Below are 15,064 nucleotides of genomic sequence, written 5' to 3'. Positions count from 1 at the left end.
ATACAGCCACATTCAGTCACATTCAGTCTTATGAATCAAATGGGATAATCCACTGTTAGCCCTGTGTACAGAAACAGCCATCTATTAATTTGGAAGAAAGTACCTTTCTGCACGGTACAGTCAGTGTGAACAAACTCTTGTGTGTGTGTCCACTTTTGTATTGGGAAAAAAAGAACTCAATACCCATTCTCCTTTATCCCTGCAGTGACCTGTTCACAGTTTTTAAAACACACTATTGTACCAATTTATGTAGGTTACTTCCTCCATTTCCTCCGCCTTTCTTTACTCCATTCAAAGGCCTGGACACAGGTGTAAACGATATGGCAATAACAACCCAACTTTGACCACTTGAGGCCCTTTCAACTGGAATTTATATCCACGTGTTTCATACACAGAGCATCCTCACTTTGAATGCAAAATGTCTAGTAGCCACCAGATGACTCTGCTTTCTTCTAAGCATAACTGTTCAGTAGTTTTATGTTCAGTGAGAGGAGAAACAGGGAAATATGTTTATATTATTCGTAGCTCTACCAGGTCCCAGACAAAATATTAGAGCTGAACAAGTTTCTAACCAAGCTTTGAATACACAGATGGCCTCTGCATAAGCTGGTATCAGCACTGATGCAAATACATTCACTTCCTCTCCCCTTATCCACTGTAATGCTGCAACATCAGCGTCCCAGTGTTCTGAAAAAACATCATCCCTCAAATAACCCTTAATAAAATACAGTCCTAGACCTAGGGCAACAATGACAAAGAAAACCAAACAGCTTAAAGTTATTAAGACCATCAAGGTCATACAACTCTCCCAATGAGTCTTTAAAAACGCCATTATTTGAATCACAGTGGGCTCTGTCCACAGTCCACCTCCCTCTCCATGAATTATGCACAGAAACTGCACTGCGCAAACCACATAACTTCACAGGCGGATGTCGTCCAGCGAGGTAAGCCTTCGTCCGAACAGCTGCTCCTCGTAGGTCAACAGCTGCAGCAGGAAGTTCACGTTGGGCGCCGTGCATGCTCTCCTCTCCTTCAGCCAGCGGATGGCGTGCAGCAGTGTCCAGCGCTGGTGCTGCATTAGGAAGGCTAGCGTTAGCGCCGAGCTACGGCTCCGCCCCATGCTGCAGTGCACCAGCACCCTACCCCCAACCTCGCTGCTCAGGGCCCCAGCAATGAACCTCGCCGCCTGGGGCAGCGCCTCCACCAAGTCCTGCTGGGCGTCATCGCTCAGCCGCAGCCTAAGGTAGCTGAGGGTGCTGGGAAATGCATCAGGGTATTCAACCGTAGCGTTGACCACATGGGTGATGTTAAGGTTCTCAAGGATGTGGTAGTCAGAGGCCTGGGCAGCTGAGCCCTGGTAGAGCTCCCCCTCCAGGATCTCAGAGGGGTAGATGGTGAGGGCGTACCTGTCGGGCTCTAGAAGAGCCATGCGGGAGGTGCAGAGGAAGGGGTAGAGGGTGTGGAAGGCGGCGAAGCCCCCTAGGAGGATGACAGGGTCCATGCCCAGGTCACTGAGCTGGAAGAAGCAGCGCTGGAGGAACGGGGAGGCTGCCCTAGCCTCCACACTGCCCACTGATACACACACAGACGGACATAAAACAACCACACAGTGAAGGTTAGAAGGGTGCTTTTGTGTTGCTGAGGTTGTACAGTGTCTGTGTTGATTGTGTCTGATGCTCCCTATGTTGTAGCAAAGGAGTGTGCAGTGTATTACCTGGGCTGTGGCCCTCCTCAGCGTACAGCAATATGATAGAGAACTCCTGGAGCTGCACACAGCTGATCAGACAGCCCAGATCTGGGTGGATCACTGTCACACTAGCCCTGGCTGTAACCAGATGACTCTGCTTGTACCTGACAACCAATGAACACACACATATCAACACAATGCTTTTACAGTAAGTATTTGTATTTATTATGAATCCCCATTAGTTCCTGCCAAGGCAGAAGCTACTCTTCCTGGGGTCCAGCAAAATGAAGGCAGTTATACAATTTTAACAACACATTAAGTCTGTGCCCTCGGGCCCCTACACTACTTCCACGTATCTACAACAAGTCTGTGAGGTGTAGTGATCAAGTGGCTACATTGGGTGTGCATGTTTGTGTTCTGAAGGTGTGTTGCGTGAGTGCTCCCACCTCTCTGCACTGCGACAGTCCAGGATGAGGATGTAATTCGGATCATGTAGAGCGGGATGTCCAGCCTCTGCATTCAACAGGTTATATACCTGCTGGGGGGTGATGTAGCCTCGCTGCACACTCACCCTCTCTGGGAAGGCAGGAATTAACACCTCCTGCACCTCAGGCTCACACACTACTGGACAACAGTATGCACACACACATGTACCTGCGCTCACACACACACACATCAGAGAAAATCATACACACAGAGCCGAAATGCATATTGCAAACAATGTTCAACTGGCGACTGGGTTCAGCTTGCAGGCACCCGGCCCGCCACAAGGAGTCGATAGAGCGTGATGATGATGAGCCAAGTAAAGCCCCATCAGCCAAACCCTCCCCTCGCCCGGACAATTGTGTGCCGTCCTATGGGACTCCCGGCCATGGCCGATCGTGGCACAGCCCAGGAATGAACCCAGGTCTGTAGTAACGCATCTAGCATTGCTATACAGTGCTTTAGACCGCTGCACCACTCGGGAGGCCCAGATTGTGGTCCTTTGATCATAAATCCCCTCATGATAACTCCAGTCACAACTTTAAATCCACATTTATACTTAATCTTATATCCACTTGATCTAATATGGGCTGATAACCTACCTTGGGTCTGTCTCTGCACTGGAGTCAGTCTGTGACATTGGGATGATTTGATAGTACCATTGACCTTCCTGTAGGGGGTGTTGTTTTTAGGTTGCAAGGCGTTGCTGCGTTTTCTGGATGGTTCTATACGACAGTTAGTCACTCTGAGACAAATACACAAAGACAGAGCTGCATTACCCAGCGTTAACAAAGGACATTAGATGTATTATTTATTCAGCAATATATTTGACCAACAGAATTATATTCTTCAGGGATGCATGCACGGCAACCCATATTAGACTACTGACACAAGCTGAGATGCCTATAGCTAGCAGTTAGACCTTACACTCACCTGGACACCACTATGCCCATGTTGTTTCCCAGTGCCAGACATTTGGGAGGCGCAGCTGCTGCCCCCTAATCAGGGAGATATCCTTCCATAGTGAGAATAGTCAAAATTTCAGGCAAATTCTTGACCAGCCAACCAAATATATATACGGTTAAATGTCTGTCAAATTGCCACAAAACTGGTTTGCTTGGCTCCGGTGTAAAAGAGTTGTTTTCCTTGCCTTTTTTCTCAGTCACTCTCACACCTCCTTGTCAGGGCCTTATTTTAGCGGGTTGCCTTGACGACTTAGCAGTGATAAGTACTCTAGAATGCCACATGGGTGCTGGCTGTGACAGGTGAGGGAGGAGAGTGATAGAAAGAAGAGAACGGCCTTCGGTCTCACTCTAACATATAGTCAGACCATGAACACCACCCCAAATCAGGTTTTCCTCATGGACCCCTGTTGTATGACTCCATCGCTCCCAAATCAAATGATTCTGTCAAAAATTATTCTATATTGTTCTACAATCGACAGATCCATTAAACACCTCCAACATGTTCAACAGATATTTCAATTGTTGATCTTTTTATGAATACCTATGGCAGTCATAGACACTGAAATATATTAGGGGTATAAGCTTATATGATTATACAATACAACACAACCACACAATGGTGAGGACATCAGCTTGATTAATTATTTTAATAAGTAGAACTGTTGATGTTACTGATAAAGTATCAACCAATCTTGATGAATCCGTCTCTCCAGGTTCCATCAAAGTACTGTGTTGTGTGCTAGTTTGATCAGGCATGTTGCTATAGTACCCTGGCTATGCATTAGGCCCTCTCTGCTGTTTGAATACAGAGACCAGAGAACCTCCTTCTCTTCTCAAGTCACATGAGTCTGTTTACTTTGAGCGCTTTGCCCAGATGGCTGCATGGCTCAGGTTACTACACATTTCTGAGGTGTTGTGAAGTTTGGTAGGGAGATACAGAGGCCAGCTAGTACACACACTCACATGCATGTTCTGTGTTCACTAACACATGTATTTTCAGTAATTTGTTCAGGCAACAAAAAAAAACTTTTTCAGAAATACTTGATAATTGCTGTTCTCCTCTGCTGGAATAGCACAGGAGTGTCAGTGTTGCGGAGAGTTAGGACAGAGAGAGCGAGAGGAGAGAGAAATATGACATTTAAAATGTCTCTATTCCTTTGAAACTTTTGTGAGTGTAATGTTTACTGTACATTTTTTATTGTTTATTTCACTATTGTTTATTATCTATTTTACTTTCTTTGGCAATGTAAACATATGTTTCCCATGCCAATAAGGCCCTTTGAATGGGGGGGGGTCAACAATGTCACAAGCAGATGTCTGTACCACGCTGTGAATGATCAGTGATGAGATTCCCACCAGGGTTACTGTAGGATTAGACACACCTCCATGAAGTCATACTAAGCAGTATGGCATGTCACATTTGTGTTCCAGTATCCTAGTTGAATGATAAGGTAAATATGTATGGCTACAAATGCTGAGCATAAATCAGACAAATACATAGTTTATTTAGGAATTTAAGAAAGGAAAGTCAAAGATCAGACATAGGTCGAACAGAACTTCCATACAGTATATAAAGCAGTCATGACACACACAGGTACTGTATATGTGCTTTTAACAATAGGCTACATACAGTATAAGCTCTACAAGCATATAGCATAAAACCAGGACCAAGCCATGATATTTGTACAATGTGTCAAAGTTTACGACCATCTACAATGTGGCTCACAGTTATTTTCCAAATAGCTTCAGGGTATACAATGCCTACAATTGCATCCTGGGTATATAACCAGCTGGCATGCATGGGGTAAAATCTGTCAGATTGTTCTATCTGAAAACACCTCTCCTTTTAGGGATTATATCAACCACCTTCGGGGTCAGTTGGTTATACCTGGAGTACTTCTATCTTATCCAGTGTCCTGTGTGAATTTAAGTATGCTCTCTCTAATTCTCTCGTTCTCTCTTTCTTTCTCTCTCTCGGAGAACCTGAGCCCTAGGACCATACGTCACGGCAAACCGGGCATGATGACTCCTTGCTGTCCCCAGTCCGCCTGGCCTTGCTGCTATTCCAGTTTCAGCTGTTCTGCCTGCGGTTATGGAACCCCTACCTGTCCCAGACCTGCTGTTTTCAACTCTTAATGATCGGCTATGAAAAGCCAACTGATATTTANCAGCTGTTCTGCCTGCGGTTATGGAACCCCTACCTGTCCCAGACCTGCTGTTTTCAACTCTTAATGATCGGCTATGAAAAGCCAACTGATATTTATTCCTGATTATTATTTGACCATGCTTGTCACTTATGAATATTTTGAACATCTTGGCATAGTTCTGTTATAATCTCCACCCGGCACAGCCAGAAGAGGACTGGCCACCCCTCATAGCCTGGTTCCTCTCTAGGTTTCTTCCTAGGTTTTGGCCTTTCTAGGTAGTTTTTCCTAGCCACCGTGCTTCTACACCTGCATTGCTTGCTGTTTGGGGTTTTAGGCTGGGTTTCTGTACAGCACTTCGAGATATTAGCTGATGTACGAAGGGCTATATAAAATAAACTTGATTTGATTTGATCTATTTACATATGGTGTGTAGAACAACTGTTCATCACTCATTTTAGAGGGCTACTGTTTCTTAATCCTTTTCTGTTCAACAAAATAGAGATGGAGTTTGATGCAATGCAAATGTAACAATATTTCCCTATTCAAGAATATATAGACACATACTTTATTTGTTAGTGGTTTTTGCCTACCAACAGAGACACTTTGTAAGGTTAAAGTCCATCTAGATGTCAATACCTAACTGAGTGCTTAGTGTTCATGTAGGTTCTCATGGAAAATGCATTCCGCTCAGGCCATTGGCCATCACACACTCCACCGCTGCCACACAGAACAGAGGAAGGGCACTGTTTTAAACCTGGTTGATATGGAACACGCTTCTGTGGTTAATATACCCCACCAACCTGTTTCAAATGTGGATATTGCTTGGAGAGGAGAGGAAGAAGAGGGACGCTGGAGGAGATTGTGGAATGTTGAATAAGTGGAATAAACACCTACTGTAAAAACACCATGATGGAATTGAGACTCAATGGTAAGTCCATCAGTTTGACAGTTTTCATCGTGCACATATTAAGTGTAACAATGTTAGATTTGTTGTTCTTATGCTTGGGTCTATTTGAGTTTTATATGGTGCCTATGTCACATGTTTATGATTGTCGTGTGTGAGGTTACATGCAGACTAGCTATGTACACTACCATTGTACAGTATCATCGTCCCTTCAGTAAGTTCCGTTTGCCAAGATGTAAAATAAGTACAATATGCATGGTTTATTTACATAATGACATTTCCAATCTCATAATGTTACTAATAGCATGCCCTTTTGTAAAAACAAACCAATCTTCTCACCCTATATTACAGATTACAGATAGAAAGGTGGATATGAAATGTCTAGGAAACAACAGAACATTTTCTTATAAATCAAATCAAAGTTTGTTGGTTGTGTAGACAGTTTAGCGTATGTTATAGCGGGTGCAGCGCAATGCTTATTTTACTAGCTCCTAACAATGCAGTAAAATGTCAAACAAGTACACAAATAGAAAATTATTAAAATAACAAGAAATTAAGAAATCTAGAACGAAATAGCACTAACAGTAATCCAAATGCAATCTATACATATATACACCGGATGAATTTACACAAGATATACTAAGAATGATATGTAGTGTAGATATATTAGAGTGAGCTATGTCAAGAATCCAGTATATAAATACACAGTACAAAACCCCATGCAAAATGGATAGAATTGCAGGAAATTAGCTATGTGTATAGACAGTATAGACAGTAGGTGAATAGAAAAGGTGTGTACAGCAGTAGTTAAATAGGATAAGCCTTGACTAGAATACAGTATATACATATAAAGTGGTAAAACAGTATGTAAACATTATTAAAGTGACCAGTGTTCAATGACTATGTACAGCACATACACTAAGAAAAAAAGGGTTCTGTCCCCATAGGAGATCCCTTTTTGATTGCAGGTAGAACGGGTTCTAAAGGGTTCTACCTGGAACCAAAAGGGGTTTTTCAAAGGGTTCTTCAATGAGGACAGCCGAAGAACCCTTTTTGGTTCTAGATAGCACCTTTTTTCTAAGAGTGTAGGGCAGCAGTCTCTAAGGTGCAGGGTAGAGTACCAGGTGGTAGCCGGTTAGTGACAGAGTCTAAAGTTCACAGCTTATAGATTAGTGTCTGAGTATATATAGGGTGTATTCCATTTATTGTTCTGTCAAAGTGTTTTGGCAATTACAACTACAGTACCTCACCGCAATGGTAAGTTAAAATAATAAAGAAATAAAGATATCAATGTGATTTGTACCATGGAAGTGATCGGTGATCGCCCAATATTTAGGGAGTGGAGGAACGATGACTCTACCTCCATTACCTGCTGCAGTAAAAGGGCTGATAGTTTGACTCCAGCCCCTCTTCCCCTCGCTGAGAGGCAGTTGGACTATGCCAATGAACCACAGGGGTACCCACCTGCCCACTACTGTGGGCTGTCTCCTCACAGAATGGTATTCACCTGTTTTATATAATAGTAGACAATAGTTGAATAGTACTTAAATGTAGACACTTGTTTGATAAGCAGTTAATTGCAGTGCATTCCAATTAGTGTATGTGTTAATCAATAATCTCATGAACTACACTCCATCCGTAACACTCTGTACCATTGTGTTCCCTGAGCAGTCCCTGGTGGATGAGATGGAGGAGGAGTGCTTGTACACTGAGGAGGCTTTCATCTGATGTATGGAAGCCTCTTGTGCCATTACTCTGCTTTAGTGCCACCCTTGTGGTCGTGGTGTTATATGCCCTGGCAGATCGGCTCCGCAGCTTTGTAGCTGACATCTTCATTCCCCAGTACCACTACCCGTTTGCTGTACCAATCACCTTTGTACAGGTAGGCCACCATTTGTTCAGGGTTATTATAGGAATAATCTGTGATGGGTTTTGAGTTGTGGTGTTAGGATTTTGCATGAGCCAACAATGTTTCTTATCATCATTAGGCCTTTGCTATGTAGTAACTTTTACAAGTAATAATTTAGCTATTTCCTGAAATGTGCTTCTAGTCACATATTCTCAATCTGTTCCCATAGATTAGTATGGGTACTCCCCTGATGCTAGTACTGTTGGAGCTAGGAACACAAGCATTTCACTACAACTGCAATAACATCTGCTAAATATGTGTATGTGACCAATAACATTTGATTTGATTTATGTGCTTATAGAATGTGGTTATGAGTGTGTGCTTGTATATTAGGGAGTCTCCGTGTATGTGTACACTTACAGCAGTGGTCACCAACCTTTTCTGAGTCAAGATCCATTTCTGAGTCAAGCCGAGATCTACCGCTCAGATTTTTTTTAAACATCACTTAAACAACGTAAGCTTATGCAACATTAACCAATTAAAAACAGTTCTGTAGCAATGACGTTTGTGTAGTAGGCTATAGGCCCAATACATTATCACTGCATATTGGATATGCTTGAATTGCCCTGCCAATGTTGTTCTTCTCTGACCATTTTGAAATCATCCATATATACACATGTAAAAAAAAAACGTGTACCGTATATGATCACACTGGTAATAGGTCATTTGTTGTATAATTTGTGAGGCACAGCTGAGTGAGCATAATCATTAGCTTTTTTTTTACTGGGCTGATGGCCTGCATCTGATGGTCAGTCTGAGGGGAGGGAGAGAGCAGCGGTGAGGCTGCCTCTCACCCAACTCACCGTCCCTCCGCTCTCCCTCCACTGAGAAAAGGGGACACAGTCGTCCAGCTGATGGCAAAACTCAAGTCACACTGCATTATTCCTGCATTCCTGCATTACTCCTATGACCAGAGAAAGTGAAATATTCCTTGATAATAAAGAAGACAGAAGCCGCTAATAATAACAACGCAAGCTCATCGGAACACTTTGCTACACTCATTCATTGCAGCTGCAGTGCTGGTTGTAGTGTGAGTGGAAGTAGGGAGAATGTACATCTTCCCCTTATTGTATGGGACACTTTTAAATGTGCCTTTAGAGGCCATGCAATTCAGTACTCATCTATAAAACAAAAGCAATTTAGGTCAAAAGAGTACATATTAACAAAGGAAATTGAAGGACTAACAGTACAGTTTGATAGCAATAAAAGGTTAAGATAGAGGAAAAACAAAAAGAAATGGAGGAACTTATTCAAGAAAGATCCAGTGTAATATACACTGCTCAAAAAAATAAAGGGAACACTTAAACAACACAATGTAACTCCAAGTCAATCACACTTCTGTGAAATCAAACTGTCCACTTAGGAAGCAACACTGATTGACAATAKATTTCACATGCTGTTGTGCAAAAATGAATAGACAAAAGTGCGAATTATAGGCATTAGCAGGACACACCACAATAAAGGAGTGTTCTGCAGGTGCGTTACCACAGACACTTCTCAACTCCTATGCTTCCTGGGCGTTGATGGGGGGGTCAAACGTAGCCCCATTTGGGGGCCAAGATTTTCGTGTTTTTAAATAAGAACGATTTCGGGAGGTGACCGAGGAATGGTTAGTGGACCCCAACAAACAACCTTTTTTTTTTTTTGCGGTGATGATAATCGACACTAGGAAAAAAAAAAAAAACAGACAAAGAAAAACAAAACAACAAAAAAAAAAAAAACAAAAAAAAAAAAAAAAAAAAAAAAAAAAAAAAAAAATAAACAAAAAAAAAAAAAAAGACAGAAAACAAAAAACAAAACAAAAAAACAGAAAAAAAAAAAAAAAAAAAAAGAGAAAAAAAAGAACAAAAAACTAAAAAAAAAAAAAAAAAAAAAAAAAAAAATATATTTCGTATATTGTTTGGAAAACAAAACGAAAAAAAAAACGAAGAAAAAAAAAAAAAACAACGAAAAAAAAAAGAAACACGAAAACAAAACAAAAAAAAAACAAACACAAAAAAAACACAAAAAAAAAAACAAAACAAAAAAAAAAACAAAAAAAAATAAAAAAAAAAAAAAAAAAAAAAAAGAAAAAAAAAAAAACAACAAAACATAGAAAAAAGAAAAAAGGAAAAAAAAAAAAAAAAAAAAAAGAAAAAAAAGAACAAGAAACAAAACAACAACCCCCCCTGCTAAATCAGAACGAAAGCAACGGAGGAACGGAGGACGAGAGGAGGGACGGGACAAGAGAGGGAGAGCACGAGGAATAGCCGGATGCTTTACTTCTAGTGGTACATGAAGACGGAGTCTACAAACACACAAGTTGCCAGTAGTGCAGAGCTCATCCAGGATGCACATCCAAATGCAGCTGTGGCACAGAAGTGTTGCTTGTGTCAGCGTGTGTCCAGGAGAAATGAGGCGCTCCCAGGAGACAGGCCGATACATCAGAGAACGTGGAGACACGTGGAGGGCAAACAACCCAGCAGCAGGACCCTATACCATCTGCCTTGTGAAGAGAGAGACACTGCCAGAACTGCAAAATGACTCCAGCAGGCCACAAGGTGCATGTGTCAGCATAGATGTCCACAACGGGTCTGAGGATCTCCATCTCGTACCTAACTGGCGTCGAGGCTACCTCTGGCGAGCACATGAGGCTGTGCGGCCCCACAAAGAAATCCCCCCACACACCATGACTGACCCACTTCCAAACCGGTCATGCTGGAGGATGTTGCAGGCAGCAGAACGTTCTCCACGGCGTCTCCAGACTCTGTCACGTCTGTCACATGTGCTCATGTGCTCAGTGTGAACCTGCTTTCATCTGAAGAGAAGAGCCACAGGCGTCCCAGTGGCGAATTTGCCAATCTGGTGTTTCTCTGGCAAAGCCAGAACGTCCTGCACGGTGTTGGGCTGTAAGCACCCCCACTTGGACGCGGCCCTCATACCACCCTCATGGAGTCTTTCTGACCGTTTGAGCGACACATGCACATTTGTGCCTGCTGGAGGTCATTTTGCAGGCTCTGGCAGTTCTCCTCTCCTCCTTGCCACAAAGCGGAGGTAGCGGTCCTGCTGCTGGGTTGTTGCCCTCCTAGCTCTCTCCACGTCTCCTGATGTACTGGCCTGTCTCCTGGTAGCGCCTCCATGCTCTGGACACTACGCTGACAGACACAGCAAACCTTCTTGCCACAGCTCGCATTGATTGCCATCCTGGATGAGCTGCACTACCTGAGCCACTTGTGTGGGTTTGTAGACTCCGTCTCATCTACCACTAGAGTGAAAGCACCGCCAGCATTCAAAAGTGACCAAAATCAGCCAGGGCATAGGAACTGAGAAGTGGTCTGGTCACCAACCTCAGAACCAACTCCTTTATGGGGTGTCTTGCTAATTGCCTAAAATTTCCACCTTTTGTCTATCCATTTGCACAACAAGAGCAGTGTGAAATGTAATCTGCACAGTGTCTGACTTCCTAAGTGGACAGTTTGATTTCACAGAAGTGTGATTGACTTGGAGTTACATTGTGTTGTTTAAGTGTTCCCTTTATTTTTTTGAGCAGTGTATTATAAAAAGAAATGGACTGGATGGAATATGGGGGAAAATGGACCAAATTATTTTTCAGCCTTCAACATAGAAATGCTACCAATTTTTTTATTGAAACTTGTTACAAATGATGGAGTCACGCATGATTCACCGAACAATATTTTGAAAGAGGAAGAAGTACTTTAAGAATATGTTTTCATTTCAGTCTCCTCCATCTCCAGGAACCGAAGCTAATTGTATAGATTTCCCTATTATTAATGTAAAATTTACATCTGTACAGAAAGACTCACGTGAAGGCCAAATTACAGAGGAAGAACTTCTTGATGCAATTAAAGCCTTTAAGTCCGGGAAAACTCCAGGGCTGGATGGCATACCAGTGGAAGTATACCAAACAGGATCCAAGTGGTATATATGAAGATCCAGTCCGTTTAAAAAATTGGAGGCCTCTTACACTTCAGTGCTGTAATGCAAAAATTCTAGGTAAATGCTTGGAGCATAGAATTAAAAAAGTATTGTCAGATATTATTCATCCTAATAAGACAGTTTTTTTTACAAAATACATTGGAGATAATATAAGACAAGTACTGGAAACAATAGAATACTATGAAATATCGGGGAAACCATATCTGGTTTCATAGCTGATTTTGAAAAGGCTTTTGATAAAGTAGGAGTGGAGTTTATATATAGAATATTTACATTTTGGAGAATCTCTTATAAAATGGGTTAAAGTTATGTATAGTAACCCTAGGTGTAAAATAGAAAATAATGGCTACATCTCAGAAAGTTCTAAACTGTCAAGAGGAGTAAAACAAGGTTGTCCACTATCGGGCATATCAATTTCTTATTGCCATCTAAATGTTAGCTGTTAAAATTAGATCCAACAATAATATTAAGGGATTAGACATCCGTGGCTTAAAAACAAAGGTGTCATTGTGCGCTGATTCATGTTTTCTTTTAAAACTACAATTAGAATCCCTCCACAGCCTCATAGAGGATCTAGATACTTTTTCTAACCTCCCTGGATTAAAACCAAATTATGATAATATTACGTATTGGATCACTAAAAAATGCAAATTTTACATTACTGTGTAGTTTACCAATTAAATGGTCTGACGGAGATGTGGACATACTCGGTATACAAATCCCAAAAGAAAGAAATTATCTTACTCCAATACATTTTAATAGAAAGTTAGCAAAAATAGACAAGATCTTGCTACCACGGAAAGGAAAATACCTGTCTGTTTGTGGAAAAAACACCCTGATTAACTCTTTAGTCATATCACAGTTTACTTATTGCTTATGGTTTTGCCTACACCTAGTGACCTGCTTTTTAAATTACATGAACAAAAAATATTCAATTTTATTTGGATTGGCAAGCCAGACAAAATTAAAAGGGCCTATTAATATAACAAATATGAATTCGGAGGGCAGAAATGATTAAATATTAAAGCATTAGACCTCTCACTAAAGGCATCAGTCATACAAAAGTTATACTTAAATCCGAAAATCGGTTTTCTAGTAAATTAGTAAGAATGTCTCACCCCATTTTCAAGGCCTTTTCCCCTTTTAACTTAGATTACAACTGCCTCACTTGCCGTTATATATAGAAAACACCAAGTAATCTCCACACATTATTAATGTTTTTAAAACTAAACAACCTTCGCGAGCTTGATGCAATCTTCTTAAACCATCTAAAACAAACAAAAATAATACAACAAATAGTATGTAATTAAAACTCAAATATACTAATTGATCCCCCCAAAAATTTTTTTTCAAATATATTTAATTATTAACAGGCCAGTAATAGTTTATCTAGCACTGCTAGAAGTCATGATCACAATGAGCAGGCTACCGACAGACATATGGCAATTACTGCTTTTCACCCAAATTACAAAACCAACAACCTCAATTGCCAGCCAATTACCACAAAAATGGAGAGCAAGTGGAAGGGGAAAAGTAAGCGAACTTGTCTAGTACCGCTGCGCATTAAAGACCAAAAGGGTTAAAGAAGACAATTGTGCTATAAGATAATCGTATACCCAACTTCAATATACAACCAAAAAAATAGCTTTTCCATACAAGTGAACAATATCTAGGAAGAGATTTTGCGAACGATCCATTCATGCATTGCTCTTATTGACCCGCAACGATGTCGATTCAAAACATCAATTTTCTATTTAAATAGATTATACAAAATTCTGCAACCAGATAGACATTTACACTACTTATAATATATATGAGCATAACATCCTATCTCGACTCTGCAGATTTGCTGCAGAGAGCAGAGTCATTACTTAATTGTAGTCTGTCCAAATATGTAGCTCATTTTTGCGTCCATCGTCTCAAGGAATGGCTAGAATCTGATACAACTCATCCTGTTAAACTACTCGTTAAAAGAAATCGATTGAAAAGTCATGGTCACACTCGATCAAGTAAAAATAAACTAATTATTTTACGGCAAAGATGCTTTAATTTACAATCTGTAGAACTTATAGAATAGAAAGTCAGTTACTTTTGTGAAGCATCACAGACACAATGGAAAAATACATTGGCAAATAGAAAATCCAAATGGATGGTGTTAAGAAGATAGATGAGGAGGTTGAAAAGTGAAGGTGAACGAAACACAAGGTAACAACCTAAAAACAAAGGTCATGATAACATGAGTATATAGAGATATTTCATGATTAAACCACAGTACAATAGAAATCAAATGGATGATTATACAGAAATAGAGAAGAAGACTAAAACAAACAAAAGATACTATTGTAGTAAGAATTGTGTCTGTAAAAGGTGTATAATATGTATATAAACTGTATATAAACCTAAATTAATGTTTATCAGTTTACTCCAAATGATTGGAAATGATGCAGACACACTCACATTGCATATTAAAGCTGATCCACACCCCTGAAAAAATAAAATAAATAAATAGAATAAAATAATCAGAACAACATGTTGACAGTGCTGAACAAACCACTTACTCATAACACACGCAGTCTTTGCTAGATATTCTGAGTCTCTCTCTTATCAATTTTACAAGTTTTAAAATCTCACTGTATCAAACTTCCTTGCATTACAAATGTTTTTAACTCTATAGCTATGAGAAATCAGTAGAGAGTGATCTGAGCTATCTGACTTGCCAGCTGTAAGCCTATAGTGACTGACTTTCAGAAAGTATTCAGCCCCTCTGACTTTTTCACACTTTGTTACGTTACAGCCTTAACATCTAAATAGATTTTTTTTAATCTCAATCAATCCTACACACAAACCCCATAATGACAAAGCAAAAACTGTTTTTTTTGCAAAACTTATATAAATAGAAAGTGATAATATCACATCTTACAAAGATATCAGACCCAGTACTTTGTTGAGCACCTTTTCGAAGTGATAACAGCCTCAAGAATCTTCACTTGGGTATGAAGCGCTACAACGACTGACACACCTCAGTATTGAGAC

The 15,064-nt window shown here is 40.6% G+C and overlaps 2 protein-coding genes across 2 annotated transcripts in view; one reads left to right on the top strand and one right to left on the bottom strand.

Moving 5' to 3' along the window:
• Positions 1-919: 919 nt before the first annotated feature.
• On the bottom strand, positions 920-3,123 carry LOC111951978 (serine/threonine/tyrosine-interacting-like protein 1). Its single transcript, XM_070434828.1, has 5 exons — positions 3,104-3,123; positions 2,773-2,915; positions 2,134-2,308; positions 1,715-1,851; positions 920-1,572 (listed from the first exon to the last, which is right to left on the bottom strand). The coding sequence occupies exons 1-5, from the start codon at positions 3,121-3,123 to the stop codon at positions 920-922; spliced, it is 1,128 nt and encodes a 375-aa protein (XP_070290929.1).
• Positions 3,124-5,879: 2,756 nt separating this feature from the next.
• The window catches only part of LOC111951625 (uncharacterized), a 17,754-nt gene continuing 8,569 nt past the window's right edge, over positions 5,880-15,064 (top strand). The window contains exons 1-3 of the mRNA XM_023969814.2: positions 5,880-6,210; positions 7,523-7,685; positions 7,858-8,068. Of these exons, the coding sequence (XP_023825582.1) occupies positions 7,624-7,685; positions 7,858-8,068 (273 nt within the window). The 5' untranslated portion in view covers positions 5,880-6,210; positions 7,523-7,623. The remainder of the gene's footprint in view (positions 6,211-7,522; positions 7,686-7,857; positions 8,069-15,064) is intronic.

This window comes from Salvelinus sp. IW2-2015, linkage group LG25, assembly GCF_002910315.2.
Source record: "Salvelinus sp. IW2-2015 linkage group LG25, ASM291031v2, whole genome shotgun sequence".
In the NCBI taxonomy this organism is placed as follows: domain Eukaryota; kingdom Metazoa; phylum Chordata; class Actinopteri; order Salmoniformes; family Salmonidae; genus Salvelinus; species Salvelinus sp. IW2-2015.
This window is presented reverse-complemented; position numbering and strand designations above follow the sequence as displayed.

Excerpts from the sequence above, each read along its gene's own strand:
- LOC111951978 (XM_070434828.1), bottom strand. The coding sequence starts at position 3,123 with ATGGGCATAGTGGTGTCCAG. Across the intron at positions 2,916-3,103 it reads ATGGGCATAGTGGTGTCCAG|AGTGACTAACTGTCGTATAG; the intron begins GTGAGTGTAAGG and ends TATTTGTCTCAG. Across the intron at positions 1,852-2,133 it reads GACTGTCGCAGTGCAGAGAG|GTACAAGCAGAGTCATCTGG; the intron begins GTGGGAGCACTC and ends ATTGGTTGTCAG.